The sequence below is a fragment of the Squalius cephalus genome, assembly GCF_949319135.1.
Source record: "Squalius cephalus genome assembly, chromosome: 7".
NCBI classification, from domain to species: Eukaryota; Metazoa; Chordata; class Actinopteri; order Cypriniformes; family Leuciscidae; genus Squalius; species Squalius cephalus.
In genome coordinates, this window is record NC_137128.1 from 6,739,921 (window position 1) to 6,753,930 (window position 14,010).

A 14,010-nucleotide genomic window follows, 5' to 3' on the forward strand; every position below is an offset into this window, starting at 1 on the left:
GGCTCAATGCTGGTGAGCTGGATTCTCTGACTGATTTATCTCCAGTTGATTGTGTCTATTTTAGCTCTCCTAGGCTAGTGGCCGCGGCGGAGGCCCAAAAAACGTTTAAAAAACGTTTTAGGTGTAGGCTCTTGCCTGCCACCCAATATCATACATTTGAACTGCAACTATTCACAATTCAGCTATCCAGCCCAGTGACTTGTGCCCTTATTTATAGACCACCAAAATATAATAAGGACTTTATGCAGGAATTTGGGACATTTCTTTCTAATATAGTCCCGACTGTGGATAAATTGCTAATCCTGGGTGATTTTAATATTCATGTCTGCTGTCCTTCCCATCACCTGGTAAAGGAATTTCTACAACTCATTGACTCATTCGATCTCATCCAACATATTAATGGCCCTACACACGAACACGGACATACCATTGATCTTGTTTTAACTTATGGACTCTCAGTATGTAACATTGATATTGAGCAAAGCTGCCTGTCGGATCATATGTCTGTCATGTTTAATATAATACTGCCATATCTACCCCCTAACGACGAGAAGGATGTACACTTTTCTCGTGTAATAATTCCCTCTACTGTAATTGAGTTTTCTAATGCCTACACAGAGTCTTTAACAAGGTCTGTTTTGGAAGCCCCATCGCTTAACCTCAATACTGAGGAAATTACCATGTTGTTTAATGAGACAAATATCTTAGATTTGTTTGCACCACTAAAATCAAAGCGCTTTAAACGCAGCTCTCGCCCTTGGTTTAATCATCATACCCGGGCTCTCAGGCAGGAGTGCCGTAAAGCAGAACGTAAATGGAAAAAAGATAGGCTACATGTCTCATCTGAGATTTTCAAGAACCACCTGTCTACCTATCAGTGCGCTGTTAAAGCAGCTAAAATTGAGTACTTCTCAGATTTTATAAAGAAAAATTCACATAATCCTAAAGTACTGTTTAATACTTTTGATAAAGTGGTTAATCCGAAGCCTTCTTCACATCCAGATGCTACCCCTGAGTTGTGCATACAATTTCTTGATTTCTTTAGGAGTAAGATTGAGGTTCTATACTCTTGTATCCCCAGCTATCATGCCTCTAATTCTTCCAATTCTAGCCCTAATAATGTCCAGCTAACACATTTTAATCCAATTGATCTTATTAAAATGACAGAATTAATTTTAAAATTGAAACCGACCACCTCACCAGCGGATATTATGCCAACACGTTTTTTTAGAGAGGTGTTAGGAGTGATTGGCCCATCTGTTTTGACTACCATGAATAGTTCATTATGCACAGGCATTATTCCATCCTGTTTTAAGCATACCGTGATTAGGCCATTTTTGAAGAAGCCAAGTCTTGATCCATCGGAGTTTAATAACTTTCGACCTATCTCCACAATACCTTTTCTGTCTAAAGTGTTGGAGAAGATTGTCTTTCTCCAACTCTCTGCATTCTTAACAGACCAAGATCTTCTTGATAAATTTCAATCGGGATTTAGGACCTGTCATAGCACTGAAACTGCCCTCCTTAAAGTGACAAACGACCTTTTGCTCACTTTGGACTCGGGTAGCTCCGCTATTTTAATTTTGCTCGATCTAACCGCCGCCTTTGATACAATCCATCATAATATTCTTTTAGATCGTCTAAAGCAGGAGGTTGGGCTTAGCGGCATGGTCTTACGCTGGTTCTATTCATATCTTTCAAATAGGTCTGTCTCAGTTAAAATTGGCAATTACTCATCACCTTCAGTTCCACTATCATGCGGACTCCCACAAGGGTCCATACTGAGTCCTATTCTATTTTCCTTATATATGTTACCTTTGGGCTCTATTTTCAGGAAATATGAGATCACATATCACTGTTATGCTGACGACACTCAAATGTACAGTGCAATGCAATAATGAGTACACCCTCTTTGAAAAGTAACATTTCACACAATATGACAAGGAACACAGATATATTTCCAAAATGTTCCAAGACTAAGTTAAACACAGGTTCTGTTGTGCCTTTGAACTCAAAACAAAGGCTAATAATATAACTTAAATTATTTTTATTTCAGTTTTAGTGAAAGTGGGGTGGTGCAAAAATGAGTACACCCCACTGAAGGGCTCTGAGTAAAGCAACGTTTTAGGCTACCAATGTGGACCTGAACAAACAATTAACCACAGGTGAGTCTAATTAGTAAGTACACAGGTGTTAATTAGGCAGTTGCCTACAAAAGGCTGTTACCTAAAGCAAACCACCCTTTCCCATTTCCTGCTGTCAGCAATGGCACCTCATGGCAAGGAAATGTCTCTGGATCTGAGAAAGCGGATTATTGCTTTACACAAGAGAGGTGAGGACTACAAGAAGATCAGTAAAGCCTTACTTATCAGTAAGAACACGGTTGCAAAAGTGATCCAAAAATTCAAGACAGATGGAACTGCAGCCAAAGTACAGAGACGTACAGGCCGGCCAAGAAAATTAACACCCAGGCAGGAGCGGCTTGTAATGAGAAAAGTTGAGGAAAATCGGCATGCAAGTGCACAACAGGTATCTAAGGAAGTAGAGACTGAAATTGGAGTGAATGTGTCACGTGACACAATATGCCGTACAGTGCAGCGGAATGGCATGCATGGGTGTCGTCCCCGAAGGAAGCCTCTCCTAAAGCCCAGTCACAAAAAAGCCTGTCTAGAGTTCGCCAGGGCACATGCTGAAAAGGATGAAGGCTACTGGGACTCTATACTCTGGAGTGATGAGTCCAAAATCAATCTTTTTGGAACTGATGGCTTCAAAACAGTCTGGCGTCGCAAGGGTGAGGAGTATAAGGAAAAATGCATGGTGCCCACAGTGAAACATGGAGGGGGTAGTGTTCTTATGTGGGGTTGCATGAGTGCTGCGGGTGTTGGAGAACTGCATTTCATTGATGGCATCATGAATTCTCAAATGTACTGCTCTATACTGAAAGCTAAGATGCTTCCATCACTTCGGGCCGTTGGTCGTCGTGCCATTTTTCAACATGACAATGACCCAAAACACACATCTAAGGCCACTGCTGACTTTCTGAAGAGGAACAGGGTGAGAGTGATTCCATGGCCAAGTATGTCACCTGATCTGAACCCTATAGAGCATCTTTGGGGAATACTGAAGAGGCAGGTTGAGCATCATTCTCCATCCAACATCCAGGCTCTGAAAGATGTCATCCTTGAAGAATGGAAAAAGATTGATGTAGCCAAATGTTGTCAACTTGTGCACTCCATGCCAAGGAGACTTGGGGCTGTCATTGCAAATAATGGAGGCCATACAAAGTACTAAATGTACTGGGGTGTACTCACTTTTGTTCCACCCCACTTTCACTAAAACTGAAATAAAAATAATTTAAGTTATATTATTAGCCTTTGTTTTGAGTTCAAAGGCACAACAGAACCTGTGTTTAACTTAGTCTGGGAACATTTTGGAAATATATCTTTGTGTTCCTTGTCATATTGTGTGAAATGTTACTTTTCAAAGAGGGTGTACTCATTATTGCATTGCACTGTATGTCCCACTACATCCTCTTGATAAGTCTTGTTCCAATCTTGTAAAGTGTCTTGATGAGGTAAAGTGCTGGATGGCTAAGAATTTTCTCCACTTAAATGAGAGCAAAACTGATGTTGTTGTTTTTGGCCCTTTTGGCTTTTCACCACTTATCTCTACTTATTTGGGGCCACTATCTAGAAATGTTGACCCATGTGCAAAAAATCTGGGTGTATTTTTCGACTCTGAATTAAATTTTACAAAACAAGTGAGTGCTGTGGTTAAAAGTAGCTTCTACTACTTAAGATTAATAGCGAAAATGAAACCTATAGGAGCCAAAACACTGTACATATTATTTGGGATATGGAATAACCTTATATTTGATTTATAAGGGTTATATTACTACATTAATAGCTTATTGCTAATAGTAGTCGAACATAACTTTATTAAAATATTATTATTTCTCAGTTATGTTTCTTAGTAATGTTAAAGAGGTTTACAGAAAACGATCATTGATATAATTTGAATTATAAATGCTGTTTTTGTGATTTGGAAACAATAAAAAACATTTTCTGTTTAGCTCAGGGTTTAGGTTGAATTTAGGGCTACCGCCCCTTTAAGAGAATTGTGCTGGGTTTCCCGCGATACCGTTGAAGCGTCATAACTGACTTTGGACGCTCGGAGCCAGCAGTGAACTAGGACCTGAGCGATATAGTTTTCTTACCGTAGCCTACGGACGTTACATTGTCTTAGAAATATCAGACAGCATTAGTTTTGGTTTAAGAAACATTTATTTTATTACTCCTGTAAGAAGATTTCACTGTGGGACCTAAATAAACGGTCATTTTTGTTATCCTTTGACATTGGAGTCCAGTGGAGCTTTTTTTTTGCCCTGATACAACGTTCTACGGCACGAGTAATTAACTTATGCAAGGGATTGGACTGCTGGCCCTGAAATAAAACCTATGCTCTCATCGAGGGATTTGGAGACGCTCATCCATGCTTTTATACTATCTAGATTGGACTATTGTAACGTGATATATTTGGGACTCTCTCAGTCATTGCTGAACCGATTGCAGCTGGTTCAAAATGCCGCTGCCAGACTATTGACCAATACGAGAAAGAGTGATAGAATCACCCCAATTCTAACATCCCTTCAATGGCTACCTATCAGATTTCGGATCGATTTCAAGACTTTAATATTCATTTTTAAAATTTTAAATGATCTCGCACCCTCCTATCTATCTGATTACTATCTTATTATTTTGCACCAGCCACTAAAGAATCTGAGATCGGCAGATAAATTATTGCTCCGGGTACCGCGGTCCCGACTCAAGCGGAAAGGTGATCGAGCCTTTTCGATAGCCGGTCCTAGGTTATGGAATCCCTTACCTCTTGCCATCAGCTCCATCCCCACGTTGCATTCTTTTAAAACGGCTTTAAAGAAGCACTTTTATAGTTTGGCATTTAATTCCGACCACCTAAATATATTAATTTTATGTTGTTGTGTTTTGTATTTTCTTTGTTTGGTTTTATTGATGGAATTGTACAGCACTTTGGGCTGCACTTGAGGCAGTAGAAATGTGCTATATAAAAAATAAACTAAACTAAACTAAACTAAGTAATGATTACATCACTAAAGTATAAATTACTATAAACAAAAACTGCACAATTTAAGTGTTAACTTATAAGAAGTAGACTATATATATATATATATATATATATATATATATATATATATATATATATATATACTTTATCCACTAAATATTATAATCCCTTGAAAATTAGCCCATGATTTACTCACCCTCAAGTCATCCTGGGTGTATATGGCATTCTACTTTCAGACGAACACAATCGGAATTACATAAAAAAATGTCCTGGCTCTTCCAAGCTTTATAATAAGTCCATCAAAGTATGAAAAACTCAATGAAAAAACACAACAACAATAAAATAGCACAATGACAGGATTGATATGGTATTCCCACATTGTAACAAATAAATAAAAGATCTTTGAATTTTTCATAAAAGTTCTCTCGCATCGTCCTGTCAATCATCGCACCTCACTCTAGTCATGTGACTCCTGTGGCTCAACTTACCTCAGTATCTCCAATTTACACTTTATATTCTTTAGTCCAGTGCAGAGCAGCTTCACTCCTGAATCCTGCAGATTATTATTGTTCATGTTCAGCTCTTTCAGATTGGTATCTGATCCAAGAACTGCAGCCAGAGCTGAACAGCTTTTGTCTGTTAAGTTACAATCATTTAACCTACAATAAGTCACAACACAGAGTTAGATGGAACACATACAATACATTTTCTATATACAAATATTAAACACATTTTTCATTTATTTTTTACATAAATAGCACATACAGCAAAGAGGCTGAGTTAAACTAACATTCATCTTCAGAAACTACTATTTCCAGTACATTAGTGTTTTTTATTCAGTGACAAATTTCCTAGATAAAATGAAGCATGTTTTAAAAAATATTTGTGTAAAGCTTTTATAGCTATAGGATTTTTTTCTCAATTTATGTCACCTGATGGAGTTTAGGTTTTTTCCACTGTTGCCTCTGTCTTGCTTATTTGGGGAAACTTAATATTCAACAATATTATTGACTTGACTGCACTGACACCATTATATGAGACAGTTCACACTTTTATGGCAAGTTAAAGGCCTTTCACTATAATTCTAAAAATGCCTCCATTCACATGTACATGTCTTTTTGACATAAAATCTTTAATGATTTAAGTAAAGCTAAGATTACTTAAAACTAAGAACCTAAGAAATTTGATTTGTTTTTAATATTTCAAGACTTAGGTAAACCGATGGCTGATGCCGATATCTTAGAGAGCAGGGTGGCCAATGGGTGATATATCATTAATTTAAAGATAGTAAAAAAGCATCCATAACAATTGCTGAAGTGAAATTTATAGTTATTTTACTTAATTACTAAATTAGAAAACTGAAAAATATTTTATGAAAAAAAGACATTTTGAACGACAAAATTTAACTGTTTTGTAGAAAAACCATCTTAAAATCAACAGGCTTTTGATAAATGTTTATTTGTAAATCTCTCGATCTACATATTGCATTACATTATTATTACATAAAACTACAGAATTACTCATAGAAATAAGCATTTAAATTTAAATCTAATTACTGGGAGAAACAGAGGGACAACTAATATATGATGTGGTAATATATATGTACTTTATTTTTTATTCCTGTTTTATAAAATTGTCAATGTTTTATATTATAACCTTCCAGAATTTCATCTTACTTTTTGGCAATATAAATAACATCTGTACCAAATTATTGTCTCCACACAGACACACACACACACACACACACACACACACACACACACACACACACACACACACACACACAAGCTTTATAGGTATAGGTTCATGTTTATGATGGGGAATCACTATAGACTAATGTAGATAAATGCATTTTTCAGATGAGAGCTAAACATGACAAAATATATTAAAAGACTTACAGAGCTCTTCTGGAGGTTTTGATGACTGCCGATAATCTAATGAAACACTCGTCTGATTTCTTGAATTTCTGAAGCTCAAACTCCTCCAGTTCTTCCTCTGATGTCAACAACACAAAGGCTAAAGCAGACCACTGGGCAGGTGAAAGGTCACCAGATGAGAGACTTCCTCTGCTAAGGTGGGTCTGAATCTCTTTCACCAGAGTTTGGTCGTTCAGTTCATTCAGACAGTAGAACAGATTGATGGATCTCTCTGCAGGAAGATCATCTTCTAATTTCTTCTTGATGTACTGAACTATTTCCTTGTTGCTCTGGTCATTGCCGTCTTGCTGTGTCAACAGACCTTGTAAGAGTCGTCGATTGGACTGGAGTGACAGACCGAGGAGGAAGCGAAGGAAAAGGTCCAGGTGTCCATTGTCACTCTCGAGCGCCTTGTCCACTGCAGTCTTGAGAAAATCAATCATGGTTTTATTGTTGTTTTCCTGTTCTGTAGACTCATGTTCAAACACACTTGTCTTGTTGATGTCTAGAAACAGATGTGCATAAAGGGCTGCAATAAACTCTTGAATGCTCAAGTGAACAAAGCAGTACATGGTACCAAGAACGATCCCTGTTTCCTCCTTAAAGATCTGGGTACACATGCCTGAGTACACTGATGCCTTATAGACGTCAATACCACAGGCTTCCAGGTCTGTGTCATAGAAGATCAGGTTGTTTCTTTCCAGCTGATGAAACGCCAGTTTTCCCAGTGAAAGGATGGCGTCTTTATCCCAGGAAACATCTGGTGTGTATTCTCCATCATACTTTCGGCGGCTCTGCTGGATCTGAAAGCGGAGAAAGTGTGTGTACATTTGTGTCAGAGTCTTGGGAGTGTCTTCAGTGTTTGATTCCTGCAGTGTTTTAGAGATCTCATCAGCCTGAGTGTTTTTCACAACATTATTTCTTTCCTCCTCCAGAATGTTCTGGAGAACCGTGGCTGAAATCCAGCAGAAGACTGGGATGTGGCACATGATAAAGAGACTCTTTGATTGTTTAATGTGATCTATGATTGTGTTGGCCTGATTCTCATCGGTGAATCTTTTTTTGAAGTACTCTTGCTTTTGTGCGTCACTGAATCCTCGTATCTCTGTCAGCCGGTCGATACAGTCAGGAGGAATCTTACTGGCAGCTGCTGGTCTGGTGGTGATCCAGATGAGAGCAGAAGGAAGCAGATTTCCCTTCATGAGGTTCGTTAGGAGAACATCCAGAGAGGCTGGTGACGATACATCACGCCACGTCTCATTACAATCAAACTTCAGTGGAAGGCGACATTCATCCAGTCCATCAAGAATGAACAGCACTTTGAATTGATTCCTTCTTGTAAGGTTCAGTCCTTTTGTCTCTGGGAAAAATTGAGTTATAAGGTCCATCAAACCTAGTTTTTCTTTCTCCTTTAAGTTCATCTCTCTGAATGGAAGAGGAAATATGAAGCTGATATCTTGATTTTCTTTTCCTTCAGCCCAGTCCAGAACAAACTTTTGCACAGAGACTGATTTCCCGATGCCAGCAACTCCTTTTGTCAGTACAGTTCGGATCTCCTCGTCTTGTTCAGGTGCTTCAAACAAATTTGTGCAATCAACCTGTATCTCTTGTGCTTCATGACGCCTGGAAGCAACTTCAATCTGTCTCACCTCATGTTCAGTATTGACCTGTTCACTGCCGCCCTGAGTGATATAGAGATCTGTGTAGATGTTATTCAGAAGTGTGGAGTCACCTGGCTTCGCAATTCCTTCAAACACACATTGATACTTCTTCTTTAGGCCACATTTCAGCTGATGAATGAAGAAGAGCTCATCTGAACACAGGAACAGAAAATAGATAGTTTTAGTCTTCATTTTCTCTCCTACATTTATGAGAGACAATCTGACTGATGATCATGAGTCTCTTACCTTCTAGAGTATCAGCAGCTTCATCTTGCTTCATCTCTCTCAGGTAATGTAGTGTGAGATCAAGAGCTGCTGATCTGATACTGGATCTGTTCTCATTAAAATCCTTCACAAAGTGTTGTGTGTTCTGTTTTTGTAATATTTTCTTTAACTTCTCCAGCTCATTCTTCAGAAATGCGATTATTTTGCTCTCAAGATCCTACAAACAAAAGTAAGAGAAAAGACAGAATAACACAATTTAAGCCAAATTGTACATCTACATTTTGTCAACACTATTTATTCAATAATTATAATACATGTACATAAAAAAAATCCAGTTAAAAGACTAACATGCAAACCAAGATGTGCAAAAATGTGTTTAACCCCCTGAGGTCGGCGGTATCGCCGGCGATACCAGCTCGCTTTTTTTTTATCAGTGTAAAAGAAACTCATGAATACTCTGTTGACTTTGATTTTCCATAGGAGTTTCATACATCAATCGATTCTGTTAAATGTGTATTATTTTTTGTGTATACTCACAATAAAAACAAAGTGTTGTGCTTTTCGCCAAATAAAGAAAAATAAACACGAAGCGAGTTCTGCCTTCTCTCTCTCCGTGTAGTCCATTCTGAAACGCGTCCGAAAATGAATCATAACTCAGCGAATACTTCTCACACAGGCACGTGAGATATGTCTTTATGAAGCTTGAAATCTCTTCTTTTGAATGAAGTAATTTATATAAAAAACAAATGTTTTAAACTCATGTAATCCGTTTGAAAGCAAGGAGAGGTACCGTTTTTCCTTCTGCCTCATTATCTTTATAATCAGCTGCGTCCGCCCCGCCCCCGGCGCGATTCACATGTAAATAGTTTAGGTGATCATTGCATACGCCCCCCGATCAATGCCATAAAAACACAGTTTCTATCAGACTTACTGATAGTTCATCGCGTTTTGAGTATGGCACGCTTCTCCGGTAATAAAGACGTCCTTCAGATGATTCTGGACAGCGAGGAAGAATGCACGATACCGGGTTGTTTCCTCAGAGGAAGATTATAACAGACGACGAACGGCAGCATTTTGAAGAGCAAATTCCGCCGAGGACACAATTTCGGAGTAAGTTTTACTTAAAAGTCTTTTGTCTTTTATTTTTCGTGTTCGCATTTATGAGGAAAAAAACAATATTACGTGACAGTTCTCCATTATGGACGCGAGCGCTCTAAGCACTAAAATACTTTCAAACATTCACAGAGACCTCAAAACAGAAAGTACAAATCCTTTCTTTAAAACGAATTTCGTTTTGTATCAATTGTATCTTAATTTTAATAATTTTTTCATTAACAAATTTCCTGGATTTTAAATATATATATGCTAGCAATCACAACATAAGGTCTGAACTGGAGATCATCATGAACCCGTAGCCTACTCGCCTAACATGTCTAAAAAAATTTGAAATATATTTACAGAAAGCTGGTTCTAAACAAAACCATCCAAAACAAAAAAACTATGTAGCCTAATAAATGTGCATTTCTCTGGTGCGTTCACTAGCCTACTGCGAAGATCGCGAGTCAAAAGCCTATCATCAACTTCCTTTTTACCAGAAGTTAAATTTAAATCGCGTGTGTGAATGATGTTTTAGCAAACTGTATTGCTAGACTGAGATGAGTAAAAATTTGACTGAAATATGAATACATAGATAAAATGTAGGCCAATAATCTTTTTTTTTTACAAAGAAAGAGTACACTTGAAATATTGTTAAAATTGTAATTATTGTTGTAATTGTAACCTTTTTAATAAAATAGCAAAACATATTTACAAGATGTAAGCAAAATCTTAAATGGTCAATATAAGTCTTCTTCTAAATATATCTTTTGTCCTTGCATTGTGGCTCAGTCAGTTTCACACCTGAATGAATGGCTAATTATGCAGAGTCATTATGCAGAGTGGGTGGGACAATGTAATCTAAGGTGAAAACCACTCCTCGTTCACGCCCCCCTCGCATATTGGCTTTCCAAGCAAAACCTGTTTTACATCAATTTAAATCAATGTATGGTTTTATGTGAACGATAAAGCAAGACTATTTTCACATAATTTTGAAGAAAAAACTATAGGCGACCACATCCATTAGTCAAAAGTCTTATTGACACATATTTACTATGTGTTTTGTGGCCTTATTTCTGCAACTTTCATTTTAATTTTTTCCAATAACCACGCATAAACATTATTCTCTTAAAAATTCAAACATATACATGCATGTTGATCAGATATTTTGGTAGCCCTGTTTGTGCTATATAGAGTGAATTTACACCTTTGCCATTAACATGTTTATAAATAACTGAAAAAAGCACAAATGTCAGAGCATGTCAGAACACCTCCAGGGCCCAGAAAACAGCTCAGACTCCAGAGGGTTAAAAGGAAAAAATAAGTGATCAAGAAAAATTAAATTAAATTTCTTTGTTCAATAACATATTTGTTTGTTAGAAATATTAAACATTTATAAAAATGTGTTTTCCTACCTGGAAGATCCCTAGAAGATCATCTTTGAAATGCTCGTGGTTCCTGTGAGTCTGAACGTCTGAGTCTAATGTCTCATATTGAAGCCTGTAATCAAATTAGTAAAATAAAATACTAACTGATATTTTACAGAAAGAGAAATAAGCATTAGCTGTGAATACTCTGACAAATATTTGATCTAAACATGTTTCATGATTGGTATTCACTGACACAACTTTTAAACACAGTCAACGTGTGACAAAAAATTAGTAACACAAAATACCTTTTATTAGATGATGGTGTTTTCTCACTGAAGTTTGGTGGATTACCTTTAGACTGATCACTCTTCAGAGACACAGAGCTGGACACATGTGAGCCTGATCTTACACTGATGACACAAAGAACAGAGAGAGAGAAATCACTTTAGTAAAGGAGGATCAACTGTGTCTGAAACACATCTGTGTCTTTATCTAATCCTCCACAGAAATACACACACACTCACATAATCAACAGTTTTATAGTTAACAAACATTTTATTTACTGGCTCACATTAGTTTACCAATTTCTTTAATATATATGAGTGAGATTAAATATGTTGAGATTAAATAATTTAAGAGAACATGTCAAGTTTTTGTTTATTGACAGAAAAGAGAGCAGAAATGTCTGTGCGACAGTTTTGTTAGCATACTTGAATTAAATTAAGTGAATAGTTGTTTTCTAATGTCTATCAATAATTTTATGATCTAAAAACTAAAGTCATATATTTGGATTAATTCAGTGTCTAACAGGTTATTAACAAATTATTAACTGTGATATTTTCTATAGAGGAAACAGGGCTTTATAGATAATGTCAGTGTTAATTTAAGAAGTTCGAAAGTGAAGTTGTGCAAAGCATTTGCATATATAGAACAATGCTTAAAGTTTTGTTATTGACAGGGAAACACAAAGTCCAGTCGAGTTTAAACTGATGAAAACAGACGCAGTCTTACCTGTGTTTCTCTGAGAGACTCATCTGAGAGAGAGAGTCCTTTCCTCTTTCCTCTGACATACTGCAGCTAAACTGACACTGAAAACTGATCAGCACTGCTTTCTGAAAACACTCGATCCTTCAGCATCACCTGGAAATTACACCATTTTACACAGATGAAGAACATCTTATTTAAGACAATAATGAAGAATGCTGAGTTATCATCAACAACAGCAACAGCAAAAACAATCTATAAAATAAAGTGAGTTACAGACAAATATATTGCCATGTAAAATAACCGAATGGTCTTAATCATTTCTGATTGTTTAATGAGTTTAACTGACTCTAAATATGAATTCATTGGGGAACAGAAATTTACATTGTGCTGGGAAAACTGAACCCAATTTGTTATATTCTCTATTACAGTATAATATCATTTTACAATCATATTTACCCAATCTTTATTAATTGTTGAATCGTTTGTCATTTAATCATTACTTCAAGTTCACAATGATGGTTGATTTCATTACTGTCAAATGATCCCTAAATAACTAATTACGTAAAAGTAACCAGAATTATAATAGACATACTGTATAACTACTAATATCATAATCATAACTGCTATATGAACTGAAATATTCAGTTTAATAACAGCAGATTGTTGTTAATTGACGTTAGGCTTCATCTCTGTCTACTGTAAATGTCTGCTTCAAAAATACTTTCGATTTAACATCACAAAAACAACAGCCTAAAACGAGGAAATGGGAGAAAACTTTCAAAAACATATTTGTTTTCAATAACCCGTCATCAATAAAACTTTTTGTGTTTTTACTTAAAAAGATTGTAATTTCTGGCAGATTCTTCGTCTGTTCGGAGTAGCAGAAGAACAGCCTTCTGTAACTTCACATTTAAATCACGCTTAATATACAATATAAAGTTCCTAATAATTACAAATTACTTTAATGGAGAATGTATTAAACTTACTTGCAGTCTTGTCCACTAAGAAGAGAATTTATCAGTATTTTAAACTCAGTAACGCTTGTTGTCAGTCCGCGCGCGTCGTCCTCAAAATCTCTTCCTGGTCTCGATGGATTGTGCATTAAACACATAAATGGCCGCGAGTGTTATTAGAGAGCAACAGGTGTAGGTGTCAACAGGTGTTGTTACTTTCGTTTTCTCCTTCTTCGTGTGTTTTACAGGAGGGTTTGGAACAGCTGAACAGTTGCACACCGACACCTACTGCACTGGAGCGGGATATTATACCACATCTCTAAATCCTGTTTAAAACCTCTTAAATAGACATTTCAACAGTGCATCTGTTATATTCCCTGTTTCTGGACTATTATCTAAGATGCTGGATATTGTAAATGACTGACATCCTGAGGTTTGTATTTATTATCCAATCCTTTTGTTTGCACTGTTATAGTGGATAACAGTGCTTTTGTTATCCAAACACTCGACAACCTGATCTCACAGAATTACGTGAAATGAACACGACCCCTTAACCCCGATTTGCGTGGTGGTGGCACGTAATGTGTTACAACAACACCCATACAAAGTCAATGAGGCTCATTTGTCGTGGTGGACACACGGATTCCCTGGTTCAACAACGTCACAGACTCACAGTGCGGCGGTATGTTGTTTTCTAGTT

General features: G+C 36.9%; 1 protein-coding gene across 1 annotated transcript in view; it reads right to left on the bottom strand.

Annotated features, from left to right (window-relative positions):
- The window catches only part of LOC307161660 (NACHT, LRR and PYD domains-containing protein 3-like), a 40,335-nt gene extending 26,887 nt beyond the window's left edge, over positions 1-13,448 (bottom strand). Inside the window, exons 1-7 of the mRNA XM_079876528.1 lie at positions 13,344-13,448; positions 12,382-12,510; positions 11,676-11,780; positions 11,416-11,500; positions 8,927-9,122; positions 7,002-8,832; positions 5,592-5,762 (exon numbers count right to left, since the gene is read on the bottom strand). Coding sequence (XP_079732654.1) covers positions 5,592-5,762; positions 7,002-8,832; positions 8,927-9,122; positions 11,416-11,500; positions 11,676-11,780; positions 12,382-12,440 — 2,447 coding nt within the window. The 5' untranslated portion in view covers positions 12,441-12,510; positions 13,344-13,448. The remainder of the gene's footprint in view (positions 1-5,591; positions 5,763-7,001; positions 8,833-8,926; positions 9,123-11,415; positions 11,501-11,675; positions 11,781-12,381; positions 12,511-13,343) is intronic.
- Between the last annotated feature and the right edge of the window lie 562 nt (positions 13,449-14,010).